Raw genomic sequence first — 14,325 nt, forward strand, 5'->3', positions numbered from 1 at the left:
CTCCAAATATAGATTTTACATCTTGAGTCAGATATTATGAGCCCAAAAACACAGGCTCAACAAACAATCCGACAGTCACAGCTGAGACCACTCTTTGGCAAATATGTAGCTGTTTGAGCATTCAAGCTTCCAAACTTCCAACAAATAGATCATAGATCATAGATCTTTCTGGGAATTAATCACCATTTCAAAAAGCTCAATGTCTATAGTAAATATACCAAAAGTAAGATCTGAGACAAGGTCCAAAATATAGATAAAATGATCAATATTCAAATAGGTTAAGGATAAATAGATGCAGGAATAAATACATTCCGAACAAAAAAAAAGAAGTGACTTTAGCCCTTTCCTAATTGGGGTTCAGTTTAGTAGTTAGTAGCTTGGTTCTTGAATTTGAATTTACTGCAACATGAATATGAAGTTGAAAGAAAGGTTTGGATAGAAGATGTCCAGAGGTCTCCTTTGATGGCCACTCCTACAATCAACACCACACATTTGATTTAAAAAGTAAACTTTCATTTGCTTGTAACCTGATATTATTACGTTTATTTTCACACATTTTAGCACAGTTTTCCATTATTTGTTTGTAATAATAACTTTCTTTGTCTTTGAGTTACCGTGAACGTTGGAGGAGGTTGCTTCATGGTTCAGAAAAAGGCGTGGGTGAGGGCTAAATTGGAAAAAAAACATGCTTCCATGTGAAAGGGGGGATTTTGGTTTTGTCAGTGTCCTTTTGTATTTTGTTAATTTTAATCAATCAATGTTTATTTATATAGCCCAATATCACACATTTTACATTTGTCTCAGTGGACTTCAAAGTTTGTACAGAATATCAGTATGACAATACGACACCCTCTGTCCTTAGACCCTCACATCGTACAAGGAAAAACTTCCAGAGAAAAACCCACAGTTTAAAGGGAAAAATGGGAGAAACCTCAGGGAGAGCAACAGAGGAGGGATCCCTCTCCCAAGACGGACAGACGTGCAATAGATGCCGTGTGTAAATCAAAGAGATAATACATTTTACAGCGTAGGTAGACCGAATGTTTGGAAATGCATCTGTCTATAATAAGAAGATGAATCCACGAGGATGTCAACAATCCTGTGGGAGCCATCAGGGAAGTAGTATGATGAGAGTCAGGCAGGACCAAAGAGACTCCTTGTTTACTATTTGGTTTAGTCATATGTTCCATATGCGTCATTGTGGCAGGTAAGTTTGTTCAGTTAACACCTGTTAAGATGCTTTTACATTTATTCAAGTTATTTTCTGTTTACCTCTTTTATTGGCCTAGTTATTAAAGATTCTTGGTTTATAATGTGTTTTTTTTTGTTGGGTAAATACAAACAAAAAAAGTTTCTTTAAACATCTCGTGTACTGTTGCCTTTCTGCTTGAGTCCTAGACATCTCCTTAGTATAAACAATGGTATACACAGTATGGCAACATTGATTTTAATTGACTATTGAATTTAGACCCTGGTTCCTCAAGTTGAAATACACGTAAAGTTAATCAAATCATTAAAAAGGTTCCTGGAAGTTATCCGGTTACGGATGGGCCACATGTCCATCCTGGCTTCAGGCCACATGGCTTTCTGCATCACGTAAAGGTTGGTCAATTCAGAAAACAACAAACAATCAAAGAGAACAACAAGCTGTTTATTTACCTCCCAGTGTAGCAGAGAGCAGGAAGTGGGTTCCGTATTTCCTGATAATGTTGTCAGTGATGGAGCTGAGACTGGGCCTTCTGCCCAACTGCCTAATGGTCTGGAGGAACTCGGGGTCCAGTGGCAAGGAAAAGCCATTGTTCTCTTGTCTCTCCAGGGCCAAGCTATTCACCTTCCAGCGGCCAAATTCCCTGCAATATCACAAAAACACATGCTAAGAATGAGCACACAAAACATGAAAGCTGCATGCAGGCACAGAAACCACATCCAAATGGATAATGGAAAAACAAATTTGCACCAAGGGTCACTGAATAATTGTTTTCTGCTTCTTGATTTTGTAAAATTGGTGACCTATTGGGATTTTGAAGTGGACAAGTATTTCGTTTTATATCCACAAACCATCTACAATACAATCTACAGTTACAACATATTACAACCTTTGTCCTTAGTCCTTTACAGAGGTTATGGAAAAACTCTGGGAAATCTGCACAAACTCAAAGTGAAACGTATGTACTTGACTTCGAACATAAATAGGTTTCTGTTTTACCACAGCGCCTAATATGGCCACATAAGAGGAAAAAGTGATTGTGCTATTTTTTTTAATTGGTGGAGAAACAACGTTTTTGTCAGTGATGTAAAGCAATTGTCAAGGCTGGATGGCGAAATACCATAGGGATTGAAATTGTGGACGATTACGCTACATTAATAAACCCATACCAATATACAGTAAGCTGCATATACGTGTATTTAAGTATTAAAACGATATGTTATGGTCCTTTGTCTACTGCTTTTTATTATACTTAGTATCTGGACTTCAAGTTAAGGTTTTTACTGATGACAGGTCTCATGCCATTTGTACTTCCGGCTCTGAGAATTGCTTTGCAACATAGCGGAAAACATTGTGTTACTCCAGCAATTTTAAATAATCGCGCAATCTTTTTTCGTCTTGAGACACAAATGGAGACGCTGTTGCTGGACGGGCTATAATCACGATGGAGTCATGCTGTTTTCAGGGCCTTTTTTGGTAGGAACAGGCTTAATCTGAAGTCGTTTGATATTCAGCCTGGCCTTGGAGCATGCCAGCTTCCTTTATCTACCAATTGCAGGCAGAGTTTTGCTGCTTGATGCATTGATTATTGCTATGCAAATGCAGCTGTCAATGAATATGGTTCTACTCGCACCTAGCAGGGGAGAAATTGAAGACCTTTCAATCACTTTTTGGTTGTTGGTGGGAAAAGGAGAATAATCTATCATGGATGTGAGTTTGGATGTGTTTTTGCTTTGTGAAGCTGTGAAAGCATGCCATGTTAGGTCAAAGCAAAGGCTGAAACACAAATGCTCTCTCCTCAATATTTTTACATCTACCCTCATGTTTGGAATGACGTGTTAGAAAATACTGAAGGATGCAGTTACCTTTTCTTTTTAGTCCTGTGACCAAAAACTTAACAAAAACATGTTCGGATTGAATGCAGAAAGAAGTAAATTCTATGTTAACTGAACAATAGCTATGAATTTGAGCACAAAAAGACAATGAAACAATTGGTTCAGACTTGATAACAGTCATTTGAAAGAGAATCAACTAATTATTAATTAAATTCATTCAACACTCGTCCATTCAAACATTCATTTATAATACGCTTGGTTTGATTATACATAGATACAGTCTGGTAGATAAGTTAGAGTGTAGAAATGGCAAAGAAAAGTGTATGTCCCGAGCTCCTCCAACAATGCAACATAGTTGTATAAGACATAAACAATAAAACAAATACAAAAAATAAAAAGGAAGTGTGCAAGAAGTATTTATACACGTAAAATATAATATGATAAATACAAGAACAAAATGTTAAATTAAATATTGTGCAGTAAGATTCAATTAAACTATTTACTATTTATAACTATTTAGATAAATAAATTGTAAGATGGCGACAGCTGTCCCTGGGTCTGGTGTTTTTTGCCAGACGGCAGCAGACAGAACAGTTACTGTATAAGTGAGACAAAGAAAATTAGTCAGGTGTTAATCTATGTTTGACGTTACAATCTATATCACATCCAACCTGACTCAATCTATTTTTGGACACTAATGAGATCACTTCTTTTTGAAATGTTTGACTACTGTGAAACTATTAGTGCTAACAAAGGATAACGTGTTGCCAAACAAGAAATAATGCAGACATGGCTTCATTTGGAGTTTCTGTCTACTGAATGAGTGATTGATGTGTAAACTCTGGTTTGGTCTTCACCAACTTCTGAGAAATATATCTGGCCACTTTTTTCTAAATGTTCCACTTCTTTTAGCAGTTAATTTTGTCTGTCTGCTGTTTGTTGTTGGGCAGGTAGCTTACAGGGGATTTATCTGGGCTTGTTTGCTGAACACAGCTGTCTGCTGCTGCTGCAAACAGGATTGATGAGGACACTGAGACAGAACAATACAGTACTCGCGCTGTAGAAAAAAAAAACAACAATGAGCTAAAAGAAGCAAAAAAAAAACTATTTCAGTGTGGCGGTGTGTGTTAATGTTGTTTGTGTGTGTGTGTGTGTGTGTGTGTGTGTGTGTGTGTGTGTGTGTGTGTGTGTGTGTGTGTGTGTGTGTGTGTGTGTGTGTGTGTGTGTGTGTGTGTGTGTGTGTGTGTGTGTGTGTGTGTGTGTATATATATGTGTGTGTGTGTGTGTGTGTGTGTGTGTGTGTGTGTGTGTGTGTGTGTGTGTGTGTGTGTGTGTGTGTGTGTGTGTGTGTGTGTGTGTGTGTGTGTGTGTGTGTGTGTGTGTGTGTGTGTGTTTGCATTTTACCCAATTATAATAATACAACTATATATGACAATTATACAAATTATAAATAAGCCAACCAACCTACCAACCAGTATTACTAAAAAAGCTAAATATATATTTTATCTCGGTTCACTGGCTGTCCTTAGGTCATGACATGAGGTGATTAATGTAATCACATTTGGGCGTTTCTCCTCTGTTATGTGTGCAAAAAAAGGTTGTTTTTATATTATATGGAGACATTCTCTTTTTTCAGAGTATTGTATTTTGGAGCATGAGGTGAGAGGTGATATAATGTCGTTCTGACTCCTATTATAAAGGGAACCTCCTCCTCATCTGTCTGCTGTTATAGTTGTTTTATTTCAATATGTGGAACCGCCTCTCTTTCAGTTTTTTGATAACCAGCAGGTTGAGGAGACTCTTGGTTCAGCTCCTGGGAGGTTATGGCTTTGTGATGATTGATTCTTTAAAAGTTTAATATGAGGGAGTATTGGCCAAGTTTTGCTCTTCAGGCATTGTATGTTTTATCTTGCTGGATATGCAGGATGTTCTATTTTTCACCAAGTTTCACTGCCATAGAGACGTCTAATCTCTAAAAGAGGATATTGTTTTTTTAATTGAAATGTCCAATTTCATATTTCTTCTAATTGCATAGACAGGTCTTCTTGCTTTTTTCTCTTTGATCTTGAGTGGCCAAGGTGAAGCTTTCTTTATACATGTCTCTTTCTAATGCATGCAACCCCCAAAACACCCAGACACACACCAACCTCCTCATGCAAAGACACTTGCCCACACACATGCACATTCACACACCCTGCAGCTGCAAACATCTAAACAAAGCTGCCCTTGCTGCAACAACTTTGCTTTCTCCCAGAATATTGCAGAGCCCCCTTTGGGAGCTGGCCAGCTGCCAATCAATTTCTCACCAATAACAATGACCCCCAGAGAAAAATACAAAGCAGAAAACAGCTCATTAAGGCCTATTTCATGTCTGGATTTCTCGATAACGAGCGGCCATTAGTGTTTCCCTCCGTCCGCCGGGGCTGGCTGAAGAAGGGACCAGCGCAGAGATGAAGAGGGAGAACTTAACTGTGATCGACACACTGCCTCGCTGTGCTGCTCCCTGATGGACATTTATGAACGGTTCTACAGCTGCACTGGAGGATACAGCACCCACACACATACAGATCTGTGGATGTAGCCCTCCATTTTGCCTCACCTCCTGCATTCTACGCACATACACACTATGGCTACACAATACAGTACTGGAAATCTTTGTTCTTATCCCCATTGAGATGACCACTTCGCAAATTCATAACACTTATCTTTAGTTAGTTGCAAAAAGGGACACAGTTCAAATGTTCACTCAACAATTTAACGATCATCTGTTTCTTTTTCTTCAAGCCTTTTGGGTTTCAGTTCAATGTTGAATGAAATGAATAATTTTGCTGTATTTTTGCATTATATTCAAACCAGCAGCATGAACTGAATACACTTCTTTATCTTCTTATACATCTAAAATATTATAGTTATTGGTATGTTAATGTTGAACATTTAATATTATAAGATTTTACATATTTTACACCGCTCACACACAACACAACAATGGATGTGCCTGTGTATTTCACCCTGAACTCCTCTCAGTGAGATGCCGATAGACTTAAATAGTCATAATAATAAATCAGACACATGCAGCTTTTTTTCACCCGTAGCTCGGTGCAGCAGGGGGCTCGCTGCACATCTACCTGTCAGCCCCCCCTCCGAGCGAGCGGGAACGCCGTGCAGCAGGATGTGAGGAGCTGCAGGAGCTTACAGGGGCAGCGATCAGAGCGTTGGAATGGTACGTTACTACCTGTCCATCACAGTCTATGTGTCTCAGATCCATCAGAGCGTAAAGGCTGCCTGAGGCCGCTTGGTAACAAACCAATTCATAACAAATCAGGGAATCAAGCCGGCGGATAACCTGATGAAGTCGAAACACGCTACCATGCATAGCAATCCAGGTTGTGGTAGAGCAAAGTGTGGGACTGAGCAGGCTATGGGAGAGTGTGCTACTGCTAATGTTATCTCCAAGGTTGAGGAAATCGGGAAATTATCGTTCAAAACATTTTAATTAAAAAGAGTGCACAAGCAAAATCAATTTTACGGCAGCAATAGAAAAACATAACTTATCTTATAGCAGCCTTTTGTCATTTAGTTCCAATATTTTAGATAATAAAACAATAAATAATAATAAACAGAATGTATAACATTGTTTTTCCTCATGTGTTTAAGCAGCTCCTTTTGAATGTTCTACTGTAACGATGTGATACTGTATGTCACATGAACAATAACACTGGTCCTGCCCTACATACACTATTGTTTAGATCACCCTTGATGTCATTATTCTTTGTGAATAACACCTAAGGGAGCGTCTATAAAAAGGCCTTCTGCAGGGTGAGAGGCGGACCCCCTGGTAATAAAATGCCCACAAGCTATATTGCTTCTGTTTTACAATGCAGTTACATTATAGAAAAGCACACAGGACCAAACCATGTATTTCAGACTTGAGGCAAAATAGTATGAGGGTAAAGTAACGCATGGTCAATTTAAAATTCCTTTAGAGAGATGTTCACTCTCTTCACGAAACAGACACAGGTCGGTTCTTTAAAATGGGCGTTTATTCTTGGCGTTTAACCTAGCCTCCCTTCTTCCGTTACGCCGTGAGAACTACAACAAGAACAACATATACATAGTCAAATACATTAGCATAGTGTACACATACAAATATACAAATGAAAATAGGACATGACGCCCACATGAAAACATAAAACAAATACCTCGTTGGCCACTTGTCGTGAAAGGAGATTATTTTAATCTTTAAAGTTCCTTTTCTGAATAACTTTATCACAATGATAACTTTATGTTGCGGACTACAGCAGAGCTTCAATAAAGTATGTGGGGCCATACAGGCCGTAATTCATACTGGTCCTCTCACGCACATACATTCTCCTTATACATACAGTACATAGATTTTCACTCTCACACACATTCATATATTGTCACTCACACATTCATGCATTTTGTTCTCATATTCATATATTTTAATGCTCATATTTATAAATGTTGCTCTCATGCACATTCATTCAATGTTTACATTTAATATTATAAATAACATATGTATTAATGAAGACAATATATGTAAGCAAGAGAAGAATGCATGTATGTGTGAGAGAAAGTATAGTGGAAAAGGAAGGAGTATGGTTGAAACTGAAGGCAGGTAATTCTCGCGCTGTGATTGGCTCAGAAGGTCGAGCGGGGCGGGCTCATGTTCAGAACTTCGGATTCAAATCAACATGATGGAGGGAGATGAATCCGTGTATCTTCGGACCATTTGTTTTTCTTTATTAAAAAAGTGAACGGAAGAGCGTCTGCGAGGCGTTTTTGCTTTTTGTTTTTTACCTTAATAAATGGTCTAATGTTCATTGGAGCGAGGGGCGCGAAACTCGCAGAAGTGATTTTAAAAAAAAAAGCACTCGTTTGCTTGGAACGGTGAAAATATTATAAACAAGGTGAATTTAGCGATCACAACGAGAACGGCCAAAACACACATTGAGGCCAGAAAATGAATGTTTTTAAGGACTGTAAATATAATAAGCCTATGTCTAAAATGGACAACATTGTTAGGAGATTTAAACTATGCAGCGATTCTGCACTGCGGTAACTCAGCCGTCTCTCGAGTTTGTTTTTTTCAAATCAGCTGCTCTTCATTTTTTTTTTTACAAACATTTTTTACCGCAAGTTTTTAATAAAACTGACACTGTTGGACTCTGTACTAGTTTGACTGATACCAAAAATAAACTGAATTACTTTTACTTTGTACTCTTTTAGTAATCCTCTGTCAAAGTCCCCTCCTGATTACATAATGCATGTTTTCTGCTGTCTTTGATGAGTAATAACAAGATAATTTCACCATTAGTTCTTAATGATATTGATACTGCTGGACTCAGTAGTCTTACACCTACTAACACAATACAATGAAGTAGCCTACGTCTAGTGTGTTTTGTTGTTGTTGTTGTTGTTGATATCCTCTGTCAATGTCCCCTCCTGAGAACAAAATCAAGCCACTTCTGCTAAGTTTTGATGGGGGAAGATTGACACTGTTGGACTCAGTTCTAGTGAAACTACTCCCACAAATACTATGAAGTACTTTTACTGTGTACTTTTTGAGTAATCCTCTGTAAATGTCCCCTCCTGAGTACAAGAATGCATGTTTCTCTACTATTTTGAATAAGCGTTAAAACACCTTTCTTCGTGAGACTTATATTGTTGGACAGAGTAATTTAAGAGGATGGTAGACATGATATCAGCGCTAGTACTCAGGCAGCAGCATTTTACAACATGGGAAGTCTTTAGAGACTGGCCTGGATAGCTGGTCTATCCTTCAGCACACTGACACACTCTGTCACTCTTGTTGGCCTCTTATGATGCTGCTGTCTTTTAACATATTATTGTTTCTCTGCTCCTAGTTCATTCCTCTCAATTCTTCCATCAGTCCCAGTCATTGCATGTCAGTCAATAGAGCTTCGAAAAATGTGTCCAATTCAACTAAATGTTTTTTTGTGAGTGAAGGCCAGAGCTAAATGATAGATTGTTTGATTGTGTAATTACAAGGTGAGAGAAAATAAATATAAAATGTATATATGTGTGAGTGAAAAATGTATAAATATGTGAGTGACAATAATATATGAATGTGTGCATTGAAATATGATAATATGAGAGCAAAATGTATGAATGTGTGAGTGAAAAATGTATGAATATGTGAGTGACAATATATGTATGTAAAAGGAGAATGTATATGCGTGTGAGGACCAGTATGAATTACGGCCTGTACGGCCCCTCATAAGAAACAACAAACACTTACGCATATTGGTGTAACATATAAAAAAAACCTCTATTAAATCACACCATATTTTAATAATTTTAATATTACATGAAATAAAGTCTTTATTTATGGAATTTAACTATGAAATTAATTATGTTATTCTTTTTAAATAAGGCAACTTTGTTACGTTGCAAGTAGTGTGTTGCTCTTAGCCTGAACAACTCTTTGGCCCATTTATAAACTTCACAGAACAAAGAAATATACCACTAAACAAAATCATATGAAATAAATACATAACCCAAAGCTCTGTATCAATTTGCACAGAATATTGAAACCTATTCACATTTCCGGTGTCTATAAACTGTCCAATTGATCCTCTCCGATAAGCATTTGTGCAAATGTTATCATACAGAGAGTAGATTAGTTTTGTATGTAAGAAGAATATATCATTTAAGGATAAAATCCCTCCTCAGCTGTTAATTAGTCCAGCATGAATAAGCTCTATGATTCTTCTGTTGCTGCTGTCTCAATCATGCTAATGCTAATGTGTCGAGCTCCAATGCATTCTCATTTTAACTAGAGCAAAAATATGCAGAGTTGTCTTCGCAGGTGTTCGGGATATTATGTTTCTGACTGCGAGCTGATTACCTCTGAATACAGTTTTCTTCCATCTGTCATGTCCTCGCTGTTTCACTCAAATATGGTATAATGGCTGTACAGCAGTTAGGTACAGATCAGTGCACTACATATCAAAAACTCTGAGTTTGAAGCGTAATCAACAAAGCAAATGCACAATATTTACATACTGTCGAAACTGTGGATGGCAAAAAAAGGCCTATCTTTTCTTTTTTGTTTTCATATTTTATTCATGCACATTTACTTGAGCCATATCAGTGGTTTAGAGGGGTGGAAGTTAATTAAATTACCAGACTGACTCAGAAAATATTAATTTCACACTCACTTCACTCAGAATTGGGCCTTTAGCCTTTTTAAATCTCAGCTTGGTCTTTCTTTGTACTCAAGAATCTTTTTACATGCAGAAACAGAAAACCAAGTCTCCTAGGAATTATGTTTTATATGTACTTTAGATTTGACCATTTAGTTTATGACAGGTCGCTGATAATTTTCCTCAGTGAAGAAGTTAAAATTGATTTTACAAATCGTAAATGTAACACACAAAACTGTGTGACATCATCTTGAGTCCCACATACATTGAGTACATTGAGTATAAGCAACAAAAGCTATTTAGGGTTTTGCTTACATGCTGAAGAAACTATTTATCCAGTTGCTGTTGTATGTCATGGTGGACTTTTATCAATATTCAACCACAGTTTCCTTACATTTTAGAAAAAGCTTTGAATGCCCAAACACAACTATGCATATACATGCAATGTCAAAGATCTGAAATGTCAAGAATGAATATTTTGCGTCTCTCAGATAATGGAATAACGTACTTTCTAGGAGAGATGGTTGAACCAGAACATCTACATGGGCTGCTACAAAACTAGGATCTAAAAATCACTGTGAAAAGAAAGACAAAAATCACAGCTCATTTACTGTACCTTTATAGACAAAAATGTTCTCATTCTCATTCTCAGAACATGAGTGTGTGTGTGTGTGTGTGTGTGTGTGTGTGTGTGTGTGTGTGTGTGTGTGTGTGTGTGTGTGTGTGTGTGTGTGTGTGTGTGTGTGTGTGTGTGTGTGTGTGTGTGTGTGTGTGTGTGTGTGTGTGTGTGTGTGTGTGTGTGTGTTTGTAGCTGCCGTTACCCCAGATACCAAAATAACCGGTTGTGCAAAACAGTTGGTTGATTCAAGACTCAATGTTATTTCAAGGACCTCCCCAAAGAGAATTGCACAAAATGGGTCCTTCATGCTTCATTCAGGATGATAAACCAAATAAAAAAATGTGGAAGACCTTGCAAGCAAACTTTAACTGCTATGCTGGATTCAATGTTCTTATTATTTTTCGCAGTTCGTTTTTTCCCTACTCTAGGTTCAATCTGATGTGACATTGATCCTTCTCAATATGCATGCACCAGCAAGATATACAGTAGAGGATTATAGAAATTAGAAATGACAAATAAGGAGGCTTTTCATTGGAAATTCTATGCATGCCAATTGCATGTTGGATATTTTCATGAAAGGCACCTTCAGAGGCAATTTTGTTAATTGAGCTTATGATGATCACAAGTGGAGAATCAAATCAGACTGAAAGTAAGATGAGTAGAGAAAAGACTCTTGTCATTTTATAATCCACCCAGCATGGAAAGAAATGCAACGAAAGCCAGATCAACACGAGAGAAGAGAGTGTAATGATGTCCTTATTAGCCGCTGGTTTGTGAAGGCTACACGAAATTGACTCCAACAGTTCTTCTAACAACATCAAACAAACATCAGACCATTAATCTGTGAAAATCCTATTAAACCTGCTGAGAGGTCCTATAAACAAGAACCCTTAGTGTTCCCTGCTGATTTCACTTTTTCTTGCCTTTGATGCTACGTAGGGTTCAAGTATACTTTTCAAAGGCTTGATTACCACGTAAGACTGTGAGCATTGCCACGGACATTTGAAAGCTCCTGTTGAGGATAAGGATAGAGTGCATTGGGGGATGCTAAATGGTTTTAAAAGCAAATATAAATATGCTGAAGGACTGAAGTAGATTTTCTTTATAGAAGTACTTTATAGAAATAAACTCTATGAAGACACTGTAATGCATGTACAGACTTTGGTGTCTTTAGCGTCATACGTGAAAATTAGACTTTCAAATGATTGTAATGAAATAATAGTGGACTAAAGAAACAACTGAAATGTTTAAAAGAAATAATCAGGAAATGCCATGCTTGCCTGTCAACACTTACAACGACAACAAGAGCCAGAAATGCACTGCTCCAGCCAAGAAATAGTCAGGTGCATAACTCACGATGAAACCTAAGCTTCTCTTTATAAAATAATGCATTAATTAGTGAGCTACAGAGGTACCGCTATAATGATTTATTTGCAACTTTGGAAAGATCCATGCTATAGCGAGTCCCTGCCTACAAGCATTATGCTAAATTGAGCTTATTACTTAATGGCTGGATCTAGAATACAGATGTGAAATACTATCGATCTTCTCAGCTTACTATACTCCATGGAAAAAAAAGAAAGACAAGTATTTATTTAAAGGATTGGGTTGAGTGTAGAAGATAGAAAAAAGTCGAAATGTCTCTGAGAAGCAAAAGTGGAAGTAGTACGCCAAAAACCTCCTTTTCAAACGGGCACACTCATTGACGCACTGACACAAGCTTGTCAGGAAAACATAATTGGAGCATACTTTATTGGGATAAATATAAACAATCATCTTTGAGGTTGCACGTTTCTTCATGGGATAACTATGGAAGTAATGAAATTAACACAAACAATCTGTGTTTTTCAAATTATGAAGTTAACTATCACAGAAGTTTAGGCAAAGCGTTGAAGTGAAGCTTGAATTAGATGATCAGCAACAGCTGCTTCATTCATGCTTTGCCGTCAGCGGCTCATTAATTAACTGATTGGCTATACAATTATTATATATTATATTATAAGTAGATTGTTTTACAGTGGTACGCAAAATCAGATTGTTTTCACTATTAACTCTACCAACTCCTTTTACGGTATGTTTTGTTAATATTGACACTACTATTGTAATGTGTGTTTGGTTGGTGAATCCTCGTTGGCCTGGTTTCCGAAAAATGATCTTCAAAATACTTTATAGAGACAATTCCAATAATACTATATCCTATTAATGGTCACTTACTTGACTTGAATGGGTTTGACTGAAATTATTTCCTGCTTTCCCAACATAACCATCTTTACAACATTTTAAATGAACCCTTTGTATAAAATGGTGACTACTGCCTGTTGGCAAAGATCTACATTTTTATTGGAAAAAAAGAAAAGACAACAATTTTACCATTGAATCGTATTATAGCCCACTGAGGCCTTTCAAACTCAAGCCAATTTTGTATTACGCTGAAGTACTGCACAGTGTTGGAAAATAAAACTAAAAGGGTGGGTTTTGTTAAAAAAAGCAATTGCTTTATTGATTTGTAGCTCCAATGAATATCACAACACTTCTGATAATAGAAAGCAAGGGCATGTTGTCGAGAGAGAGAGAGAGAGAGAGAGAGAGAGAGAGAGAGAGAGAGAGAGAGTGGATGATTTGCAGGAGGGTTTGATGACATGAAGACTGCTGATCCCTTTTGTACTACTATTTGTCATAACCATGTTGACAACAGACTCCTCTTTACACAGAGAACAAGGAATGCCTGGAATCACATTGTGTACATAATGAGGCATGCACATACTGTTAATACACGCTGTGCACACACACACACACACACACACACACACACACACACACACACACACACACACACACACACACACACACACACACACACACACACACACACACACACACACACACACACACACACACACACACACACACACACACACACACACACACACACACACACACACACACACACACACACACACACACACACGGAACAAAAGAGCCACCAGCTACGCTAAATCCAGAGCTCCTCGTGACACAGATGCTTTCTGTCAATGCCATGCCTGGTATGGGCTCTTTAGAATTATGATTACTGTAACTGCACATAATGCGTAAACACACACACTTGTAAAAGCGGCATTTTTTCTCTCACATAGGTCTTTAATGTTACATCAAATCAACGGCTAATACAATTTCTTTTTTAATCTGTGTATGCTGCAAGTGGTGACAATATGCTTTAAAGGTGTAACGAATAAAAAAATTAAATTGGATAGGTAATGGACTTTAACAACAGTAGGAATAATACCTTAAACCTTGCCTTTTGTTTTTTCTTGCAAATCATTTGTGGGTCCGGGTTTTTTTTAACCATCCACCACGCCTCAAATTCACCAAAAGTGGAGATTTTTTACGTTAACACCATGTCTGTTACTCAGATTTTCATAGTGGTCAAACGGTGGTGCTCAATCTTCCATGTCAGTCCAATGGCTTCATTGGAGC

At 37.5% G+C, this 14,325-nt stretch overlaps 1 protein-coding gene across 2 annotated transcripts in view; it reads right to left on the reverse strand.

Moving 5' to 3' along the window:
• LOC307014055 (BMP/retinoic acid-inducible neural-specific protein 3-like) overlaps nucleotides 1–14,325 on the reverse strand; it is a 54,817-nt gene that overhangs the window by 32,166 nt on the left and 8,326 nt on the right. For both annotated transcript variants that reach the window (XM_079641738.1, XM_079641737.1), the window contains exon 3: nucleotides 1,660–1,850. In XM_079641738.1, the coding sequence (XP_079497864.1) occupies nucleotides 1,660–1,850 (191 nt within the window). The remainder of the gene's footprint in view (nucleotides 1–1,659; nucleotides 1,851–14,325) is intronic.

The sequence above is a fragment of the Notothenia rossii genome (genome assembly GCF_949606895.1).
Source record: "Notothenia rossii genome assembly, chromosome: 1".
NCBI lineage: Eukaryota > Metazoa > Chordata > Actinopteri > Perciformes > Nototheniidae > Notothenia > Notothenia rossii.